This window comes from Vombatus ursinus, unplaced genomic scaffold, assembly GCF_900497805.2.
Source record: "Vombatus ursinus unplaced genomic scaffold, bare-nosed wombat genome assembly UNPS02014801.1, whole genome shotgun sequence".
Lineage (NCBI taxonomy): Eukaryota > Metazoa > Chordata > Mammalia > Diprotodontia > Vombatidae > Vombatus > Vombatus ursinus.
The window spans coordinates 6,406,672-6,428,709 of record NW_020954579.1 but is presented as its reverse complement, the minus strand read 5'-3'; the positions used below and the strand labels follow the sequence as shown (position 1 = coordinate 6,428,709).

The following is a 22,038-nucleotide window of genomic DNA, read 5'->3' as shown; positions in this document are numbered from 1 at the left end:
AGAAAGAAAGAAAGAAAGAAAGAAAGAAAGAAAGAAAGAAAGAAAGAGAAAGAAATGAAGGAAGGAAAAGAGAAAGAAAAGAGGGAGGGAAGGAAGAAAGAAAGAAAAGAGGGAAGGAAGGAAGAAAGAAAGAAGGGAAGGAGAGAAGGAAAGAAGAAAGAAGAAAGAAAGAAGGGAGGGAGGGAAGAAAGAAAGAAAAGAGGGAAGGAAGGAAGAAAAAGATGGAAGGAAGAAAGGAAAGAAGGAAGAACAAAGAAAGAAGGAAGGAGGGAAGGGAAGGGAGGCAAAGAAGAAGGAAGGAAGGAGGAAGGAAAGAAGCAAGCAAGGAAAAAGGAAGTGAGGGAGGTACACATATCAAAGTGTTAGTGACTGATGGAAACTTACCCTCCTTAAGACTTACCCTATGTCCTCTCCCAAGAGTATTTACTTTTTAACCTGATGGAATCTCTGAGCCCAAAAGGGTGAGCTGGGGCATTTTAGGCTTTGGCCCAGAGAGGCCTCTCTTTATGCAGGGCTCCATGGGGACACCTTCTCAAGTCCCTCAGTCACACCTCGTGAGTGGCCATCTACTCTAAGCACCACCCCAGCTCCCTCACACATGACTTTGCATGTTTCCTAACCCCCTGTCACAACCACATGCTGTAACCATCCTCTAGCACAATACCACACTGTGGCCTGGACCTTATCATTGCCCTATCTACACTCCAATAGAATCTGAACTCCTGAAAGGCCAGGAAGGTTTAATTTGTCTTTGTCTCTTCTGTGTTTAACACAATGCCTTGCACACAGCAGGTGCTAAATAAATGTTTGTTAGATTGTCCAACTGAATAACAGCCGATTCACCATCACTTAGCTGCAGGACTAATACCAGTCTCTATCATAACCATTCACAGATGAATACTATCATCAACCCTTGTCTCCATCAGAGCATCACCTACCCCAAATCAGCAGCCTTATCAGAACCAAAACAGTCACCATCATGGCATGTGCTATCACCTAATCCCCTTTATAGCCAAAATATTGTCACCAACCCTCCCTCAGAACCATACAACATTCATTACAGCTAAACACATCTAACTGCCCCTCTGTTCGCCATAGCTTTCCATAAGGCCCTTGTGGCCCACTGGACTTCATGTCAGGAAGACCTGAGATCAAATCCTGCCTCAGACACTTACTAGCTATATGGCCCTGGGCAAGTCACTTCCCCTCTGTCTATCTCAGTTTCCTCATCTGTGAAATGGGTATAATAATAGCATCTATACCACTGGGCTGCTGTGAAGATCAAAAGAGATAGCATATGTATAGTGTTTTCTAACCTTGAGAAAGTTAGAGAGGACAGAAAGTGATCAGGAGCAGGAGTGGCATTCCTTGGCATCGAAGGGGTTTCACAAGGACAAAAGCATCCCGCTCTATGAAGGCTAGGGGAGCATAAGGATTAAGATGAGAATGGGTGCTCCCAGGGGTGAGGTGGAGCCCAAGGGAATGGGAGTAGGGTTGATTAGTACTTAGGGAAGGTGTGGTTAGATTGGAGCTCTTGCCCTCCACATACCCCAAGCTAGCTAGCTCCCTTGACCAGTTAGTTGTTCACATGTACCCGCTACCAACCTTGTCCTATGCCCCAGCCTCCTTTATACTTTGCCCCCAACCCAATGCCATCCCACTAAATTGCTATCTGTCTCCTGACCTCCTCCCCTAGCCCACCCACTGTTTGCTGGACATATTTTGAGTCCCTTCCCAGAGCACCTTGAGTGTATGTCCCCCTCCTAAGTGTTCACCTGGCATCTCTGATCCTCTTCCCTACTCCCCAATCTAAACCCTACAGAATGGCACTGACCTCTCCCTTCCCATCTGCCCCTTTGCAGACTCAGAAGGCCTAGGCATTAGTATCATCGGCATGGGTGCTGGGGCCGACATGGGCCTGGAGAAGCTGGGCATCTTTGTCAAGACAGTGACGGAGGGGGGTGCTGCACATCGTGATGGCAGGTAACTGTCCCCTTCCCATCCCAGATAGGCACTGGATGCTCTCATGGAACCAGCACCACCTCTGTCTTCCTCCAGAGTGGGTACTGAGGGCTGATATGGTACCTCTCCTGGTCTCATTTGTACGTACGATTAAAATCTGGTTTGGGAATAGAAGGTTTTGGGTTATTCTCTAGGTCATGGATTTTCCCCAGGAGTCCCCAGTTGTATTGTCTCAGTGGGGGTTAATAAAATCATAGACATCCAGTTGGAAGGAGCGTTGGAGGTAATTTAATCCAACTCCCTCATTTTATAGATGAGGGATTAGAGGACAAGAGAAGCAAAGGTCATGCAGGTAGGTAAGAGTCAGAGATGGATTTCAACTCAAATCCTCTAACTTTAGAGTTAATATTCTTTCTACTATACCATGATGGCTTTTTTTTTTTTTTTGGTGAGGCAATCAGGGTTAAGTGACTTGCCCAGGATCACATTAGCTAGTTAAGTGTCAAGTATCTGAGGCTGGATTTGAACTCAGGTCCTCCTGACTCCAGGTCCAGTGCTCTATCCCCTGCACCACCTAGTTGCCCCTGTACCATGATGTCTTACAAAGAAAGGGCTTAACAAGGGAACCAAACCCATAGCCTTGAGATGAAGAGGTTTATGCCTTACTAGCAGAGCTAGCTGGGCTATTAGGAAGACTAGGATAGTGGTGGGAAGAGAAGCAGGCCAGGAAGGGACGGTTAGCACCATAGATGGTTGAAGTAGATGAATTGTGGCAGTGATGGGTAGCAGAGTTTTAGGGGGATGTGTACAAGAGCCTACAGACTGGATTTGGGGGATGTACTTTCCATGAGCAATAAATGCCCATGAATTTTTCAATGTGGTGGATTGCATGGGTTTGTGGTGGGTACCACTAGAGTTGTGTGAGTATGTGTGAGTGTGTGAAGGCAGGCATCTTGTCTGGTATTTCCGTGCCATCTGAAATGTGTCTTCATAATTACGTAGCAGCCTTTCAGAGGAGCTGAGCAGATATGCACCTGGGTGTTGGAATGTGTTAGTGAATTGCTATTAGGCATACAGTCTATACTTGCTGTGAGTGAGTGTAAACATCAATTGTTTCTGTTCTGGTCAGAAACTCTGAGGGTCTTCTCCTCCCAGAATGATTCTTTTTTGAAGACAAGTGAGGCCATCTTTTGCCTCAATTCTTACCGAACCTTTAATTACTGAATGGGCATTGTCTCAGACAAACTGAGACCTGGAAAGACTTTAGGTTAAAAAGGCCAAGGTCTCCCACTGCATCTGGGGCCATCACCAGGCATCTTGACCTATGTCTTGCCACTGGACTCCAATGACTCTGGAGGAGAGAGTGAGACTGACGATATTGAACAGCCCCGCCTCACTTAAATCTAATCCACTTGCAAGTCAAGACATCACCTTCCTGGTGTCATTAGTCCTCTTCAAGAAGATGGACCACCACCACCAACAATCTATACTTGCTGTGGTGGGTGACAGCAACCTCCCCAAATTCCCCACAACTCTAAGGGTATACACAGATGGTGTAGGCACTCACAGAGGTGTGTTTGTATGTGAACAGACTATTATAAGAATTTCGTTTATGCATCCAAATTGGTTTGGGGCAGCTTCTGAGCTTTGTCAAGGTCTGAGTTTCTTCTCTTAGACTGAGTCCCCAGAGCAGAGATAATAATGGCCACAGCCATACTAATCTCTTACCTTTCCATTCAGCTCCAGAGACTTTTCCAAGCACTTTCAGGCCAGTCTTAGCTGTGGCTGCTTGAGTGGGTGTATGTAGAGATGCCAGTTCTGGTTCTCTCGTTCTCTGTGTCTGCCCAGGCACATCCCTGGGCATTTGCAAGCATGCGCATGGGCGGGAGGAACCTGTTTACAATGGACTGGTTTCCTCTGTTTCCCGTATGGGGTCCTGTGGGAACATCACTGGAGTTCCAGGGAAGATGGAGGGTGTGGGGGAGGCCTCTTTCCACTTTCCACTCCTCTCTCCACTCCCCCTTCCCCTTCAGTGCAGCAAGTCTAGGTCACTCACGGTCTCTGTCACCCTCTTGTGGGGACAACAGGGGAAAAAGAAACAATTGGAGCTGTAGAAAGGAAACAAGCAGTTATTAAGTGCCTACTATGAGCCAGGCACTGAGCTAAGTGCTGGTTCTGAATCGTCACATGTGTGCACAATGGTGTTGTGTGCTTGTTTTGTGAATATAGGCCTATATTTTGGTAAGTAGAGCTACAGACGTATTTTTTATGTGTTTGTATGTTATATATGTGTGTGTGTGTATGTCATATCATTCTTTTAGAGCCAGAAGGGACCCTCTGGGTCACTTAATCCACCACCTTCATTTTACAGATTAGGAAGCCAAAGCCCTAGAGAGATCAATCATTCAATCAGTTAATAAACAACTATTTGACAGATGAAATGGCTTGCCCTGTGCCCCACAGGTCCCAGAAGTGCGATTCAGACTCATGTCCTCAGGTGCACTGAATCCTGTACTCCTTCCACTACAACACTTGGGATGCACTGTTCTCGTGTACATGGTTACAGACAAACTGTTGTGCTTTCTTTGTATTGTATGTATGTTAAAGGGGGAGGCATGAGTCGAGCACAAAAGCTAGTATTTGTATGTTCCTTTAAGGTTTGCAAAGCACTTTACAGATATTGTCTCATTTGATTCTCACAACAACCCTGGGAAGTGGGTGCTATTGTTATCCCCATTTGACAGATGAGGAAACTGAGGCAAACAGGAATTAAGTGACTTGCCTAGGGTCGTGCAGTAAGTGTCTAAGGAAGGATTTTATTGCAGGTCTCCCTGACTCTAGGTTTCTATTCTCCTCCAGGTCTGATTCATTCCTCCCTCACCTTAGGTCCCACTGAGTTGGTAGGAAGGTGCTGGCAATGGTATAATTTAAAAGGACTACTTGGAAGAGGAGGCATGCAGTGGCTCTACCCATTGTGCCACCCACATGCTTCCTGCGTCCATGTTGCTCTGTATTATCATCATGAGTATTTCTATATGACTCGATGTCTGTGTGAATGTGCCTCAATTTGTGTGTATGTGTGTTTGTCACTGCCCTGAAGGGCACCACGGTTCTCGCACCTAGAGGTGCCTGAAGGATTACACCGGGAGCAGGAGCTGCAGCTCCAAAGAGATGGGCTGGCTTCTGCCTCCTCCTCCAGCACGCTCAGCCTCTTTGTAGACAGGATTTCTTGGAAGCGGGTGGTGGTGGGTGCTCGGACTTGCCCCTGGGGGGATTCCCTTGGGGCCAGGGGTCACTGTGGGCTGGGAAGCCTCAGGCACCGGTGGCTGTAGCTGGGGAGGCACCTCCCGGTGGCTTCTAGGGACTGGGTTGTTCTGCAGGGTAGGGGAGAAGGGACGGAATGGCGACATTTTGGGGAGCTCTTGCTCTGTAGCGGCTGGATCTTGGTTAGCTGAGGTGGAGTCAGCCTCAGGGAGATCTGTGGGCAGGCTGGGTTGTGGAGTGGAAGGGGCAACATGTCCTTATATACCTGTGTATCTTTGTCTTGGAAAATATATCTATATATGAGTGTATATGTCTGGGTAGGAAAACATGTCTTTGTGTATCTGTATGTCTGTCGGCCTTGGAAAAGTGTGTATGTGAGAGAGAAAGACAGAGACAGAGAGAGAGGGGACAGAGGCAGGGAGAGAAGAAAGAGAGAGACAGGGGTTGGGGGGAGACAGATACAGAGACAGAGAGGAGAGAGAGAGAGAGAGACAGAGAGAGAGAGAAAGAGAGAGAGAGAGAAAGAGAGAGAGGATACCTAAGAGTGAACCAGCAGCTAAGGCTAGAGACTCCTGCATGATTCTGCAGATGTTCAGAGGGCTTGATAGAAGGGGGAATTGCTGATGGAGAGGGAGCTTCTGGGTAGCTCCAGATGTCTTCTCCAAGGTCCTCCTCCCCTGGGGGGTGGAAAACGATCATTAGGCTAGTGGAATCTGGCCTAGGTGATGACGGGCCCAGTCCTCTTGACCAGGAGACCTGGAGCCTGATGCCCTATTCAGCTCTCTCAACCTTCTTCTTTTCCTAGGATCCAAGTGAATGACCTCCTGGTGGAAGTGGACGGGACCAGCTTGGTGGGTGTGACTCAGAGCTTTGCGGCTTCCGTGCTTAGGAACACCAAGGGCCGAGTGCGGTGAGAAACTCTGGGTTCTGGGAGATGGGTGGGTGTTGGAACCCAACCTTCTTAGTAGTCAGCCAACCAAACTATGCCCACCTACAGTAGAGCTGGCCTCAGCCATCAGATAAGATTAAGCTTTTGCCTTGGGGATTGAGCCATAGAATGGACAGTTGTTGTTGAGCCGTTTTTTTCAGGCATTTCTGACGCCTCATGACCCTGTTTGGGGTTTTCTTGGCAGAGACACTGGGGTGGTTTGCCATTTCCTTCTCCGGCTCATTTTACAGATGAGGAAACTGAAGCAAACAGGGTTGAGTGATTTGCCTGGGGTCATACAGTGTGAGGCTGAATTTGAACCCAGATCTTCCTGACTACAGGCCTGGCACTCTATTCACTGCATCACAGAATCTTCCCCAATTCTACTGCCCATACCCTCCTCATCCAGCCTAAGGTGGGACTAAGGTGGGAAGGAGATAGCTTCAGAATTATTGGGGGACAAATGCTCTAAATCAGGTATTCTTACCCTGGGGTCCACAAACTTGTTTTAAAAATATTTTGATGACTGTATTTTATCTAATTGGTTTCCTTTGTAATTTTTCTTTTATGCATTTAAAAACATTGTTCTGAGAAAGGGTCCATGACACAAGAAAGGGTGAGAACCCTTGATCTATAGGGTACCTTTATATCCCTTCCCAGATCTCTTCTGCCTTTTTTTTTTAACCAGCTTTTCCCTCATTTGTCTCAAATCTTCCCAAATGCCATCTCCACCAGTCTTCTGATTCTCAAGCCCTCACTGTATACCTCCTCCTACAAGGAGTCTTCTTAAATTATACCACTCCCTGTACTTCCCTACATACTCAGTGGGACATTGATTAGAAATGAAGGAGGAATGAATCAGACCTGGGGACTACAGACTGGCCCATAGCAAACCCCCCACCCCCAACCCATCCATCTCCAGTTTCTTTCCTCCCACCTCCTTTCTTGCCTTTATCCATTTCTTACCCTCATCTCTACTGCTACTATTACTTCTCCCCATCCTGACCCTGGGGAGAAGGGAAGCTACTCTCCTGGGAAGGGGTGGTGGTCAGGACGTGAGCAATAGAGAAACAGGAAATGTAATGTGTGTGGGGGGGTGTGTGGTGTGTGTGATGTGGGGAGAAGGCATGATTCAGGGGGGCCTAGGCCTTCTGCCATTTCCTTTTCATCCTAATCTTCCTTCTTCATCTCCCCTCCCCTTCCTGAAGTTCAGTGGTCAGGAGGATACCCAAAACACTCTTCTCATATCCTTAGTCCTGTTAGCATGACCATCTCTTCCCTTCTAATGCCTTGTGTCCACACCCAAAAGATTTGATTCCATTCCTACCAATATTATTATTCATTCATTCACCAACCATTTATTAAAGCACCTAATACATTGGAATCATTTCTGTTAGAGGCTAGGAAAGTTTTTTTTTCTTTTTAAAGCTCAGTAAGACTTTTTCCTGCCTTTATGTTGATTATAATATAGAAGAGGGAATGGAACTTACAAGAATAGATATTAAAAGAGTGAGACTAGCTTGTGGAAGGCTGGAAATGTAAATAGTCTGAATTTTATTTAGTCAATAAACATTTAAGTGTCTACTATATTCCAGATACAGTACTAAGTGCTGTGTATACAATGAAAGGCAAAATACAGTGTCTGTAGGTGGGATGAGGGATACCGGGTGGGGTGCATTAAAGATTCTGAGCAGGAGAATAAGTCAATCAGCTGTATGCACAGGCAACCAGAGGTTCCCAAAGTGAGCTATACAGCCCCCTAAGAAAAGAAGAGAAGAGAAGAAAATTTTGAAAAACCGTTTTGTACATGTTTCATCTGTTGTGTAACAGAGTTAAAGTCCTAGTGATTACATTATTTACCAAATAAACACACAAAATGCAAGCTATAACCCGATCAGCGGTCAAGTCCACCAACAGGTCTTAACAAGCAAGTATTGGCAGGTGAGCACGTTGTAGGGAAGTCCAGCATGCATTGGCAGGAATATGTGCATGTAATGACTTGTTTACAGTACTATACTATATGGTTACATGATGCAATATTGCATCATCAAAATTTCAATGCAGGAAAAAACCACCAATTTACAATAAATTATTAAATTTAAGATGCATCATTTAAAAAAATATGTTATATTTTTTGAAATTATGCAAATGTAAAAAAAAAAAAGTTAAGGGGTTAAAGAAAGTAGATTTCCAGGAGGGCACTGAGTAATTTTTTTTTTTTTTTAGGCAATTGGGGTTAAGTGACTTGCCCAGGGTCACACAGCTAGTAAGTATCAAGTGTTTGGTCTGAGGTTGCATTTGAACTCAGGTCCTCCTGACTTCAGGGCTGGTGTTCTATCCACTGCGCCACCTAGCCGCCCCATGAGTAATTATTTTTTTAAAACGGGACAGTAGGCCAAATAAGTTTGGAAACCTCTGGGTAAGACTAATTGGGCATCATTGTGAAGTAGAGATGGGAGGAAGGAGGCAAGGAGAATTATCAGGAAGGTGAGGCAAGGATCCAGGGATGGGAGAGAGTCTTCCCTCGGATAGTGACCGTGGGACTAAATAGTAGATGGACACATATGACGTATGTTGCAGAAGTTGTATCAATAGGGCTGTTGAGAGATGATGATGAGGCCAAGGAAAGAAGAAGGTCAAAAATAACAGCAAGGCTTCCAGCTTGGATGACTGAATGAAAGGTGGTACTGTTGACAGAAACAGGGAAATCAGGAGAAAGATGATCATTTCTGTATTGAATAGGTTGATTGAGATGTCTAGTAAACAGTTGGAAATTTGGAGTTGGAGGCTGGCAGAGAGATCATTCATTCATTTATTCATCCAAGAAATGTACAGTTATCCCTTCCACATTGTGAGGGTTAGGAGTGCAGCACCCCCACAATCTGGAAAATCCGAGTAAAATTTTTGGCCCTCCCTTTGCACCAGATAAGAAGTCTGATTTTTTTCTTTTTCTTTTATGGGGTGTTTACAGTACCTCATAGTAAAATTTGGATGAAATATTTAGTCATAGGCTATATGTAGGTCAATGTTAAGTAAAAATACTATACACACATTTTATGCATTCCTGATTTTCTAAACTTTTTCTGTGTCATCTGTTGGCCTTTGTGTGTCATTTGTGGCTTTTGCAAACTCCTCAAAAATTCCCATTTAATTTCTTGTGCTAACTGGTGATATATCAAAACCTCGATGGGGAAAGTCGTGATGGGGAAGGGATAACTGTGTATTAGCACCTTCTATGTGCCAGGCACATAGAAAAAGTCTCTGCCTTCAAGGAGCTGACATTCTTGGGGTGAGGAGTGTGGGCAAACACATATAAGCCAAAATAAATGTGAAGTAAATGCGAAGTAATAGGAAAGTCCCCATACTGTTACTTGGTAGGTCGGTACTGCAGCTATAGTTTGGGGACTCACCCGCATGGAGTGAGTGAATGACGTGGCTCCCTCCAAAACATAGAGAACAATGCCCCCCTCCCAGTCCGTCAGGCTCCTTAAACACACTCCATCTCCCAGCTCCTGGCATTTTCTTTGGCTAGTCCCCATGCCTGGAACACTCTTTCTTCTCATCTCCACCTTTTGCTTCTCTGGCTTCCTTCAACTCCCAACTAAAAGCCTATCTTCTATAGGGAACTTTTCCCATTCCCTCCCAGGGGCCACATGTGGCCCTGAGGCTGCAGGTTCCCCATCTCTGTAAGTCCTTCTCCCTGTTAATTATTTCCTCTTTATCCTGTATCTAAAGCTTGTTTGTATATGTTAGTTTGTTGTGTCCCCATTAGATTGTAAGCTCCTTGAGAACAGAGACTGTATTTTTGCTTTTTTTAATTTCCCCAGTATTTAGCACAGTGCCCGGCACATAGTAGGTACTTAATAAATGCTGATTTATTAATTGATTGAAGAAAAGAGAAAAGGACATAGGATAGAACGTTGCCAGACAGAACACGTGCTGGGGTCAGCGCAAAAGCTCAAGAGAGCTGATTTAAAAATTTTCAGTGTGAGCATTTACACTTTGGAAATCAGCAAAAGCTATAAATCAAGGCTTTATTTATTGTTTCCTTGATTATCTAGCCTTAAGAAAGTGATGGAGAAAAATGTTCACACTGAAAAGTAAAGTGTGTCATGGGGGACAGCTAGGTGGCACAATGGATAGAGCACCAGCCCTGGAGTCAGGAGGACCTGAGTTCAAATCCGGCCTCAGACACTTGACATTTACTAACTGTGTGACCCCGGGCAAGTCATTTAACCCCATTGCCTAGCCAAATAAACAAAGTGTGTCATGCATACATTTGGAGGGAGGAGAGGAGGAGAAAGCTGGTTGTTAAACATTTAGCAGCACACTCCTGCTCCCAGGATAAAGACAAGGAGGTAGTACAACTGGAGGAATGATTAGTGGGGAGTTAGGAAAACCAAGAGAGAGGAGTATCTCTAAAACCAATAGAGAAAGAGGCTGCTATTGTTTGTCCTTCCTTCTCCGAGCGAGTTCATGGAGAAAGACTGAGCAGAAGCAATGCTGCTCTTTGGCAATTTGCATATGGTTTACAGAGATTCCACTGCTATCCCCTCCAGCATTTTCTTTTCTTCCTCAGAGACCAGTTGTCTATCTAGGAAAAAAACTTGGTAGAACTCTGCCTTTGAGTGAGTAGCGTGGAGAGGCAGATGGGGGCACAGTGGATAGAACAATCACCTGGAATCAGGAAACCTGAGTTCACATCCAGTCTTAGACACTTACTAGCTGTATGACCCTCCACAAGTCACTTAACCTCTGTTTGCCTCAGTTTCCTCAACTGTACCTTTCAGGGTTGCTGTGAGGATCAAAAGAGATATTTGTAAGAAGCACTTAGCACAATGCCCAGCATATTTTTGTTGCTGTTCAGTAGTTTTCAGTTGTGTCATTTCTTCATGATCTTATTTGGGGTTTTCTTGGCAAAGGTACTGGAGTGATTTTCCATTTCCTTCTCCAGCTCATTTTACAGATGAGGAAACTGAGGCAAATAGGGTTAAGTGACCTGGCCAGGATATATACTAGGCACTATATAAATGCTAGGGCAGCTAGGTAATATAGTGGATAGAACACTAGGCCTGGAGTCAGGAAGACTCATCCTCCTGAGTTCAAATCCAACCTCAGACACTTAATGGGGGAGAAAACCCCAAACAGGGTCATAAAGAGTCAGACGAGACTGAAACAATTGAACGACAAATATAAATGCTATTTATTCCTTTCCCTTCCTCCCCTCTGTGTCCACTCCGATGTATGGTGAAAACAACTCCTCACTGAGGCACTGTTTTCAATCCTGGAAAGAATAGTTGGTTTTAACAAGCATGGTCTCAAATGGAGAACCTTACCTGTGGCAGCTGGAGCTTGGTGCAGAAATCATTCATTCCTCCAACAAGCATCTATTAGACACCTTCTGTGTGCTAGGCGCAATGTTAGGCATTAGAGAAACAGACAAACAAACACTCACACATTCTAGGAGCTGACATTCTGGATGGGTAAATGGCAAATTTAGAGCCAAAGGACCCAGATTCAGAGGCTGGCTGTGTGTGATTTGGGGCAAGTTACTTAATGTTTGTGAGCCTCAGTTTCCCCATTTGAAAAATTGAAGGAATTGAACTAGACAACATCCCTTCCAGCTATAAACCCAGGATCCTAATGTCTGATTAGAGTTAAAAAGAGCCTGGCCTTGGAAACAAGAAGCTTGGGTTTGACCCTTGCTCTTCTGTTGACCAGGTCCATGGCCTTGAACAGGTCACTTCTCCTTTCTAGGTTTTAGTTTGCTTCTTTTTAAAATAAGTTGAACTGGGTGATTTCTAGGATCACTACCGGTTTGGTACTTGGTGATTCTGGGATTAGCCATTTATAATTAATGTTGCTACAGCCTCTTTAGCCCAACTTTATCTTTTCTCTCTCTGTAGAATACAAGTAGGCAAAAGGATAGTTAGATAGGGGCAGCTGGTGGCCCAGTGGATAGAGCTCTGGGCTTGGAGTCAGGAAGACCTGAGTTTAAATCCACCTTCAGACACGTATTAGCTGTGTGACCCTGGGCAAGTCACCTAGCCCTGTTTGCCTCAGTTTCTTCATCTGTAAGAAATGAGCTGGAGAAGGAAATGGCAAATCACTCCCGTATCTTTGCCAAGAAAACCTCAAATCGGATCACGAAGAGTTGGACACAACTGAAATGACTGAACAACAGCAACAAATAAAAAGGGATAGACAGAGATTGTAAAGGGAGAAACACAGAAGGGACAAATGGCATCGGCAGAATCACATCAACTACTGTGGACCAGTTTATGCATAGGACATCTCTCATATCTGCCCCCTCCACCCTCTTTCCCCACCAGGCCCCACTCCTTCAAAAGCCCAGCTCTTAACACAGAAACTTCACTGTTCAGGGGTGTGTTGCAGCCAGCTCTTACAGGCTCCAGAGAGCCGGTTGTTAAATCTCAGTGTGATCATTTACACCTCAGAAATCATTAAATTTTCAGCGTGAGCATTTACATCTTGGAAATCAGCAAACTCTACAAAGCAGGTCTTCATTTATTTCTGTTGGTTATCTAGGCTTAAGAAAGTGATGGGGAAAATGTTAATGCAAGCCAAACTTACCAGTGTGTTGTGCACGTTTACCAGCCCTCCACTGAAACAATATATCTCTCTCTTTCTTTCCTCCCTCCAAACCTTGCAGATTTCTGATTGGGCGGGAACGTCCAGGAGAGCAGAGCGAGGTGGCCCAACTGATCCAGCAGACCCTGGAGCAGGAGCGGTGGCAGCGAGAAATGATGGAGCAGAGATACGCCCAATATGCCGAAGAAGATGAAGAGGTAATCTAGGGGCCTGATTCCCCCTGTCCAGTGCCCTTCACTGCCCATCATTTGGCCCCACATGCCAGTGTGGGTGCCACCTGGTGGTCATATGGGGTATCACGCCCTCATCTCTGTGCACCTTCCTCAGCACTTAATGGTTATACTCCTGGCATTGTGTATCCTCTGAGAGGGATATCATAGGTGCTTAATAAATGTATATTGAATACAAAAATATGTTAGACATCCTCCCTGACAACTGGGGGATTATAGTATAATGGAGAGATAAGACTGTCTATAGTATATGCAAAATGTATTGTTGTTACAATAATAATAACTAGCATTTGTATAGCACTTTCAGGTTTTCAAAGCATTTAAATATTAACTAATTATTATGCTAATTCACACTATTTGTTAAATAATAGCTCAGAGGAGGAAGAGTACAGATAGGGCTGCATTGCTCTGACTTACAGTGACTCACATCCACATTGCAATCAGCCTGGACCATGGCCATCCATTCTCTAATGGTCATTATTAGCTCCCAGGCTGCTGTGACTTTGGGCAAATCTCTGCCCCTCTTTGGGTCTCAGTTTCCTTCTCTTTGGGGGGAAGGGATTGGATTAGATGGTTTCTACGATCCCTTTCCTTCCCATACCATGAGAAGTCCTGATTTCCTTCCCACCGTTCCTCCTCAAGGTTAAGTACGGCTCAGCATCTCTTAAAAGCCATTTATGGCTCTGTTGGTCATCGATTTGTCCAATCCTTTCTTGAATCCACTTATATTTCCTGCCTGTACCTCTTAAGGTTAGAATTTCATATACTTATTACTTGCTGTGTATATTTTATTTGTCTCTTCTGTCTCCCTTTACCCCTAAGGACTACTCCAGATATATAGTCCCTATTAACCATTGAAGCATTTTTTTGTAAAGTAAGTGATTTGGACACTGTACCTGAGGGCGGATTCTAGCCTAACCAGGAGTTTAGGAAATATGCCCAAGGCAGAAACAGAGCTTCTAGATGGACAGAGCTATAGCCCTAAGGTCTGGGGTTGGGTGGGTGGGTAGGTGGAGTCCAGGTGAGGAAGAGAGGGAGGAGGCAGGAGATGACTTGGATATGGTTTTCATGACAGCCTTGTTTCCCTCCCTTCAGACAGGCGAGTACGCCACAGATGAGGATGAGGAGATGAGCCCTACATTCCCGGGCAGTGAAATGGCCATAGAGGTGTTTGAGCTGGCGGAGAATGAGGATGCCCTGTCTCCAGTAGAGATGGAGCCCGAGAAGCTGGTGCACAAGTTTAAGGAGGTGGGGGTGGGGGTGGGCTCCCAAGGGTTAGAGGGGAAGGGGGATGGGGGTGCCCAGCTGCTGGGGTGTCATCCTGGGTGGACTGTGAGCTGAACCATTTTCTCCATTCCTCCTGACAGCTCCAGATCAAGCATGCTGTCACTGAGGCTGAGATCCAGCAGCTGAAAAGAAAGGTGAGGGCCTGTCCTGGGGAACCCTGGGCCTGTTCTGGGTCTGTGTCACTGTAAGTTCCTTGGGTGTAGAAGTTGCTTCCTTCTTTCAGAGACTGTAAGGCTCCCTTCACACACACACACACACACACACACACACACACACACACACCCTGGCCTGGAGCAGTTAGGGAAGGCTTCACAGAGGAGATTGAACTTACTCGTACTTTGAAAGACACAGGATTTCGGTAGGCTACAGGGAGAGGGGATAGCTTTCCATAAGTAATGTATTCATTCAGTAATGACTGTGGCATGTCCCAAATGTACCTCCTCCATGACATTTAAGTGGTGAGTAGAGAGGTGCTCAGGAGGTAACTGGAAGTGTGTATCTGGAGCTCAAGAGCTCGGTCTGGTATGGAAATAGAGATTTGGGAGTCATCCAAATAGAAGTGATAGTTGAAGCCGGGAGATAACACCGTTTCTCCAAGGAAGAGAGTGTGGAGACAGAATAGCAGGGCCACCAAGAACTGAGCTCCTGGGGAAGTTCACAATTATAGGACTGGAAGAGAAAGAGGAGTCAGCAGAAGAGGCCGGGTCTTGGGGGAAAGGAGAAGGGAGGATGGCGTGCAGTAGAAAGAGCAGACCAGGATGTCATAGACTAATTCTGCCATTTACTACCATTTTGCCTCTGTCAGCCTGTTTCCTCACCTATAAAAGTAGAGATGGCCTCTACAATCCTGTTCAGTTCTGAAGCTCTTATCCTATGACTATGATCTTACAGAAAAATTCTATGGGTTTGAGATGTCCATAGACATGAGGCCCGCAGGTTTTTGCTAGTTGGGGCTGGGGGTACTTACTTTTCTCTCCCCCTGATCCTTCTCCTCTGCTGCCCTCCCAGCTTCAGGGCCTGGAGCAGGAGAAGGGCCGATGGCGAGCAGAGAAGGCACAGCTAGAACAGAGCGTGGAGGAGAATAAGGAGCGAATGGAGAAGCTGGAGGGCTACTGGGGGGAGGCACAGAGCCTGTGCCAGGCTGTGGACGAGCACCTCAGGGAGACCCAGGCCCAATACCAGGCCCTGGAGCGGAAGTACAGCAAAGCCAAGCGGCTCATTAAGGACTACCAGCAGAAGTACGGACCTGGGCAAGGGTCCCAGTGGGAGAGGGAGGAGGCTCCGGGGCCGGGGGAGGGACACTAGTGTGGCTTTTGGAGGAACTCTGAGCAGATCAAAGGGAAAAGGGGAAATCTGGGGAATGGTGGATCTGAGCCAAGGGGAGATAACATGGGACAGTTGAACAAGCGCAAGCTTGGGAGTTAGAAGACCTGGGGTCGAATCCCATCTCTTAGGTAGTAAACTTTGTAATCCTGGTTAAGTCACTTAATCTCTATGAGCCTCAGTTTCCTCCTTTTTAAATTGAGGGAGTTAGAATAAATAACCTTCAAGATTTCTTCTAGTTCTCCATTGATAATCCAGACTGACCAGAGGGAGGGAGGTGGAGCAGTATGGATGTGGACGGGTCACTAAAAGGGGGAGTTGGTATACATTGGGGGGAGGGTACTGGAGACTCCCAGTACTAGTGAAAGGCATCTGAGAGGTCAAAGATCCAAGGGAACTGAACATCTCAGGTTGGGGGCTCTGAAGAGAGGAAATTTCTTACTTCTTTATAGCAACTCCTAACGGAAGTCCACGAGAAGGTATGAATCTCCATAGGATAGGTGCTCAGGGTGTGTATGGAGGGGGCAGGGGCTGATCAGAAGAACCAGGACGCACGAGTCCTCAGGTGGTGAATATCCAGAGAAAAAAAGGTTTTTGCGGCAAAGGCTCTCAGAGCTGAGAAAAGGAAGGGAACCTAACATTTTGGGAAAAGAGTCTCAGGGAGATGAGGGTGTCCCCTAAAGATCAGCCTCCAAAGAGTATCAAACCCCTGCTGACTCATCTCTTAGAAGAGAGGTATGGGATGGCAAGGTGGCGCAGTGGATAGAGTACAGGCCCTGAAGTCCAGAGGACCTGAGTTCAAATCCTGCCTCAGACCAAACACTTGATACTTACTAGCTGTGTGATTGTGGGCAAGTCACTTAACCCCAATTGCCTAAAAAAAAAAAGAGAGAGAGAGAGAGAGGTAGAAACGGGTAGCTAGGTGGTACAGTGGATAGCGCAGGCCCTGGAGTCAGGAGGACCTGAGATTAAATCCAACCTCGCACACTTACTAGCTGTGCTGTGTGACCTTGGGCAAGTCACTTAACCTCAATTGCCTAGGGGGAAGAAAATAATACAGGTAGAAACTGAGACTCTGGAGTTTTTCTCCTTCATTTTGAATCCCAGGAACTTGGTCCCCTACTTCCTACTTTTTATACTTTCCTCTCTACCCAATATACATATCCTGAGGAGGAACTGATCTCCAGGGGAACCTGGGAGAAACCTCTTTGTGGGGTAATCCTGGACATAGGGACACTGGGGTTCTTCATAGAACCCCCCCCATCATGGAGAGGTATGGGACTTTGGGCATTGGAGATGGGAGTTTGGTTGCCTGGGTCCCTCTTTGGGGAGATATGAGAACTTGAACTCCTGGGCCTCATTTCTTCCTTGGGCATGTGCTTGAGCCCAGTGCCCAGCCCTGAGCTACCCTCCTCCCTTCTTTTCCCAAAGGGAGATCGAGTTCCTGAAGAAGGAAACTGCACAGCGCCGGGTGCTGGAAGAATCGGAGCTTGCTCGGAAGGAGGAGATAGACAAACTCCGGGACAAGGTAGGGTAGCCAAATCCGCTTCTCTTCCTCTCTCATTCCCCTACCTCCATCCAGTCATTAAGGACATTACAAAGCTCATGTTGAGCTAAAAGCCAGCATGGGGTAATGAGGTGGCACCCTCGGGGACTTGGGATTAAGTGACACCACAGTATGGAGAGGGCATCACTAGGGTCAGCTTCTCGGGAGGTTGACGATGGAAAGCTAGAATACCCCAATTTACTTCCTGAAGGGAGTTTTCTAGGAGACTGGGGGTGGAAATGGAAGTGAGAGATGAAGTTCTTCCCCACCCACCCAGTTGTCTTCACACTGGTGGAGCCAAGCTTAGGTACTGCCCAGTCCATGCCCAGGCTTTTCATAGGTTGTCATGCCAGCCAACCTGCTATGGAGGGAATCCAAGAGGCAAATGCCATATGTTTCAAGTGCTCCTCCCCCACCAACCATTTCCCCTACATAAAGACAGAGACATGAGGTGGGGAGGGGAGGGAGAGACCGAGGCAGAGGGACAGAGAGACAGAGACAGACAGACAGCTCAAGGAGATGGAGACACGGAGAGACAAAGATAGAGCATTGGGAAGAGAATCAGAGTATCTGAGAGAGAGTCCAAAAGGAAGAGAGACAGACACCAAGAGCAGAGGGATGAGCTCCTCCACCCCAGTGGTCTCAGATATTCACATGTATCTGCTGCACATGGGAATGAGGACAGTGTCACCCTGCCCTTTCTCCCTTAGGAAGTATGTAGCTTTGGGGAGAAGGGGTCAGGCCTGCTGTCCATCAGCTATTCCACTTTGCTCATTCTCCCTAGCCTGGCCTGATCACTTGTATTTTTTTTTTTTTTTCAGATTTCGGAACTAGAGGGAAACCTACAGACAATGAGGAATTCCAATTCCACTTAACACATACCCAATCCCCAGTCAATATCTAACCACCCACCCTTGGATTTTCCCTTCCTCTTCTCCCCATCCTCCCCTCCCTCCCTCCCCCCACCCCAATCTTTATCCTTTCTTTTCCACTCCCCACCTGGGGACAGGTGCCCCAATTCTCTCCTTCCCCTCCCAACCCCATATCCCTCCTCGCTTCAGGGACCAGAGGAACAGCTGGGAAGGCCTCTGGACTTAGGGCTCAACTAGGTTAATCTTTCATTTGTCAAGTCAGAGCCTAAGCAGAAGTGGCTGGGGAGGGAGACTTCCCTCCCTTGGCCTGTGTCCATCCTGAAAGACAGTTTTGCCACCACCTCCCCAAGACTGAGGGTGCTGCCCAGGGTGGAGGGAGACTCCTGATGACTTTGAGGGGTGCTATGGGGTGATCCCTCTTGCTGTCTCTGGGCATGTCTGCAGGGTGGGTTCTGGATGGACAAATGGACCCACCACCCACACCCAAACTGTCCAACTCCAAGCCACTGCCTCCAAACTGGAATGGGACGGGAAGTAGCTGGAGACTTCTGGGGAGCGGCCACTGCACTTCTTGGCCAGCTCTTTCCCCTTTCCACTGCCCCTACCCCAAAGATCTCAGAAACTGAAGGGGCTACCCTGTGTCCCCAGCAGGGCCCCCAGGACCTCTTCGCTGTAGACTTCATTCCTGACTCATCCTCTCTTTCCCCACTTCACTTCACCTCGGGGATCAATTTGCTGTCTCAGTTTCATCCTGCTCCTCCCACTTCTGGGGTGGGGGGAGCTTCCCCCTGTGACCCAGTGCCCCTCCCCCAACCCTGCCTTCTCTGGATTCTGGTCCGAGGGCCTAGGGCAGGGTGGATAGAGCAAGGGGATGCTTGGAGGTTGGGTTAAGCCCTGCACTGACTTCCAGTTGGTTTATTTCCCTTTCCTGGTATCCACGGAGGGGAATCGAGAGGAAGCCAAGGGAGGGCCCAGGACACTTGGGTCCCCAACCTCCTGCTCCTCACTTCCCTGGGGCAAACTCCATTAGGTCAGTCTTCTCCCTGACCCCAACTCCCCCCTCGCTGAGTTTTGTGCCCCTTCCTTCCCATCCTCACCCTGCAGGTGCCAAATAGTGCTAGAATTCTTTTATTTCTTTTATTTCTTGGGCCTCTGGTGGAGACAGATGGAGGAAGGGGGCAGGTGGAAAACTCACTCTTTCTGGCTGTTTAGACTCTGAATGTTAACTCTTCAACTCTTAGTCCTGGGTCAGGGCTCCTTTGAATAGTCTCTCTTCAGGGCACCCCTCTTCCCCCCAGTGCCTGTTGAGGGTAAAAACTCAACCTCTCAGTGGCTTGAGCCTTCCTGGCTCCCCCTTTTTTGGTTCAGTGCCGCCTTCTCAGTTTCTACATCCCAGCCCACGTATCTCTCTCTCTCTCCGTGGTCCCCTGATCCCGTCTTCTCCTTGGAGATGAATGGTAGCCTGCCCACAGACCTACTTTCTAAATAAGACCACCTCTTCCTACATTTCCCCTCCCCAGTCTCCACAGACATACCCTTTCCCCCAAGATTGGGGTTTGGACCAAGGGAGGAGAGACCCCAATATTCCCTTTCCACCCCCACCACCTTCGGAATCAATCTCCCACTTAGTTTGCTTTGGTTTTCGTTTGGTTTTTGTTTGGTTTTTCATTTTCTATTTTCCACTATCAACCCCTGCAGTCCCAGGCAGGGATGGGTGGGTGGGTGGGTGGGGGTGGGAGGAAGGAGGAGAACCTTGCTTGGGCCAGGGCTAGAGGTTACCCCATCACTATCTCCTCCTCACCCAGCAGTTCCCCATTTTTTTTTATTTTTAGAGACAACACCTATAATTTCTGCTTCCCCTGTAAATAGGCCTACGATCGGTATTCTTGACCCCTTGTTCCTACTCTGTTCCCCTCGCCTTTGCCTTCCCTCATAAAGAGCTGGATGTCTCAGTGTCCCCACTCCTGTGCCCTGCTCCTACTTCATCCCTGGCAGATGGAGGGACCTCTGGGGCAAAGTGGATGTAGGGGAGGGAAGGGAGCTGGAGGCTTAGGATGGGGTGGGGCAGCAGTGGGAGAGTTGGCCAGAGAGCATCTCCAGGTTTCTCTTGCCTGCCCCTCTCCCCTGCTGAGGGGCCATGTCTCTGTATATAATATATATATGTATGTATTGTCCCCGGTTTTGTATGGACCATGCCCTCTGTCAGGTTGTCCCCATAAAAACAGCCCCCCACCCCATCCCCCATTTGCCTATGCTTGACTTATTCCTTTGAGGGGAGGAGGGAGAGAGAGGGTTATGTATGTGAAGGGGGGAGGGGTGAAACTGGAGTCTGGCTTCTCACGTAGCCCCCTTCCCCAAGTGGACTACAGGTGAATGAGGGACTCGGAGTCTTGTAGCTGAGGCCATCGATGTACATCTCATTCACTGCCACCATGCAGAATGAGGCTATGCTCTCCCTGCTCAGCACCAAATTCAATCCAACAGGGATTGAGGTAGGGAGATCATAGTGGTTAGCACTCCGCACTCAGAGGTAGGAAAGTTTGTGTCCAAATACTCTGATGCTTACTAGCTTCATGACAAAAGACAAATCACTTAACCCGTTTGAAACTTGATTTCTTCATTTGTGTAAAGGGAATGATGATACCTGTAGCACCTACTTCACAAGGTGGTTGTGAGGCTCAAATGAGACAATATATATAAAGTACTTGACAAAATTTGAAGAGCTATATAAATGTCAGTTATTATTAGGCAGCTAGGTGGCACAGTGCATAGAATGCCAGGCCTGGAGTCAGGAAGATCTGAGTTCAAATCCAGCCTCAGACACTTACTAGCTGTGTGACCCTGGGCAAGTCACTCAACCCCAGTTGCCTCAGTTTCCTCCTCTGTCAAATGAGCTGGAGAAGGAAATGGCAAACTATTCTTAGACTCTTTGCCAAGAAAATCCCAAACAGGGTCATGAAGAATCAGACACAACTGAACAACTTAATATTGTTATTATTGAGCTTAATAAATACTAAAAACCAAAGGGTTGGAGCTACGTGGTCCAGGCAGGTCAACTCTTAATCTTTTATGTTGTGATTTCAATTTATTTCTCCTTCACTTACTGAATCAAGCAGACCCCCATATTACTGGGTTTAAACCCTTTCCTCCAGTCACTTCTCTAGACCCTGCCTGGACAGTACCAGATACTTTATTTATTCAATTAGTCAGTCAACAAACATTTCATAGGATTATACCTATGAAACAGGAAGGGATAGGCCATCTAGTCCAACTAACTAATTTTATTCATATCAGAGGCCATTAAGTGACTTGCCCAAAATCATACAGTAAGGATCAGAGACAAAATGTGAATGTAGGTCCTCTGCCTCAATACTCTTATACTCCCCTTGTACCAAGATGCCTTACTGTTAAGCATCTCCTATATGCAAAGCACCATGCTAGTCACTGCGGATACCAAAATAATCCCTGCTCCCAAGAAGTTTACATTCCAAATCATCACCACCATTATTAATGCTAGTATTACTATCATTAATAGTAATAATCCTTTAACTGGCATTTGTTATTCAGTTATGTCTGACTCTTCATGACCCCTTTTGGGGTTTTCTTGGCAGAGATACTGGAGTGGTTTCCCATTTCCTTCTCCAGCTCATTTGACAGATGAGGAAACTGAGGCAAACAGGGTTAAGTGACTTGCCCAGAGTCACACAGCTAGCAAGTGTCTGTGGTTGCATTTGAACTCAGTCAGGTCTTGCTGACTCCAGGCCTGGTGCTCTATCCATTGCGCCACCTAGTGTCTTTAATTGGTACAGCACTTTGCAATTTATCCCATTTTCTCTTCCCAACAACCCATGAGGGAGGGAATAATACTGATTCCTTGCATTTCTGCAGTAGTTTAAGGTTTACCTTTTTTTTGTGTGTGTAGTATTATCTCCATGAGGAAACATTTAGAGAAATGGAGTGTCTTTTTCACACAGCTATTACATAGGTAGCAGAGGCATTTGATTCTAAATTATA

General features: G+C 46.7%; 1 protein-coding gene across 2 annotated transcripts in view; it reads left to right on the top strand.

Moving 5' to 3' along the window:
• PPP1R9B (protein phosphatase 1 regulatory subunit 9B) overlaps window positions 1-19,736 on the top strand; it is a 27,432-nt gene extending 7,696 nt beyond the window's left edge. The window contains exons 3-10 of one of the 2 annotated variants that reach the window (XM_027873308.1): window positions 1,863-1,983; window positions 6,032-6,136; window positions 12,828-12,963; window positions 14,092-14,226; window positions 14,364-14,417; window positions 15,292-15,521; window positions 17,038-17,134; window positions 17,974-19,736. In XM_027873308.1, coding sequence (XP_027729109.1) covers window positions 1,863-1,983; window positions 6,032-6,136; window positions 12,828-12,963; window positions 14,092-14,226; window positions 14,364-14,417; window positions 15,292-15,521; window positions 17,038-17,134; window positions 17,974-18,027 — 932 coding nt within the window. In that variant the 3' untranslated portion in view covers window positions 18,028-19,736. Of the gene's footprint in view, window positions 1-1,862; window positions 1,984-6,031; window positions 6,137-12,827; window positions 12,964-14,091; window positions 14,245-14,363; window positions 14,418-15,291; window positions 15,522-17,037; window positions 17,135-17,973 lie in introns of both variants that reach the window. The other variant, XM_027873307.1, reaches the window with a different exon arrangement.
• Window positions 19,737-22,038: the final 2,302 nt, after the last annotated feature.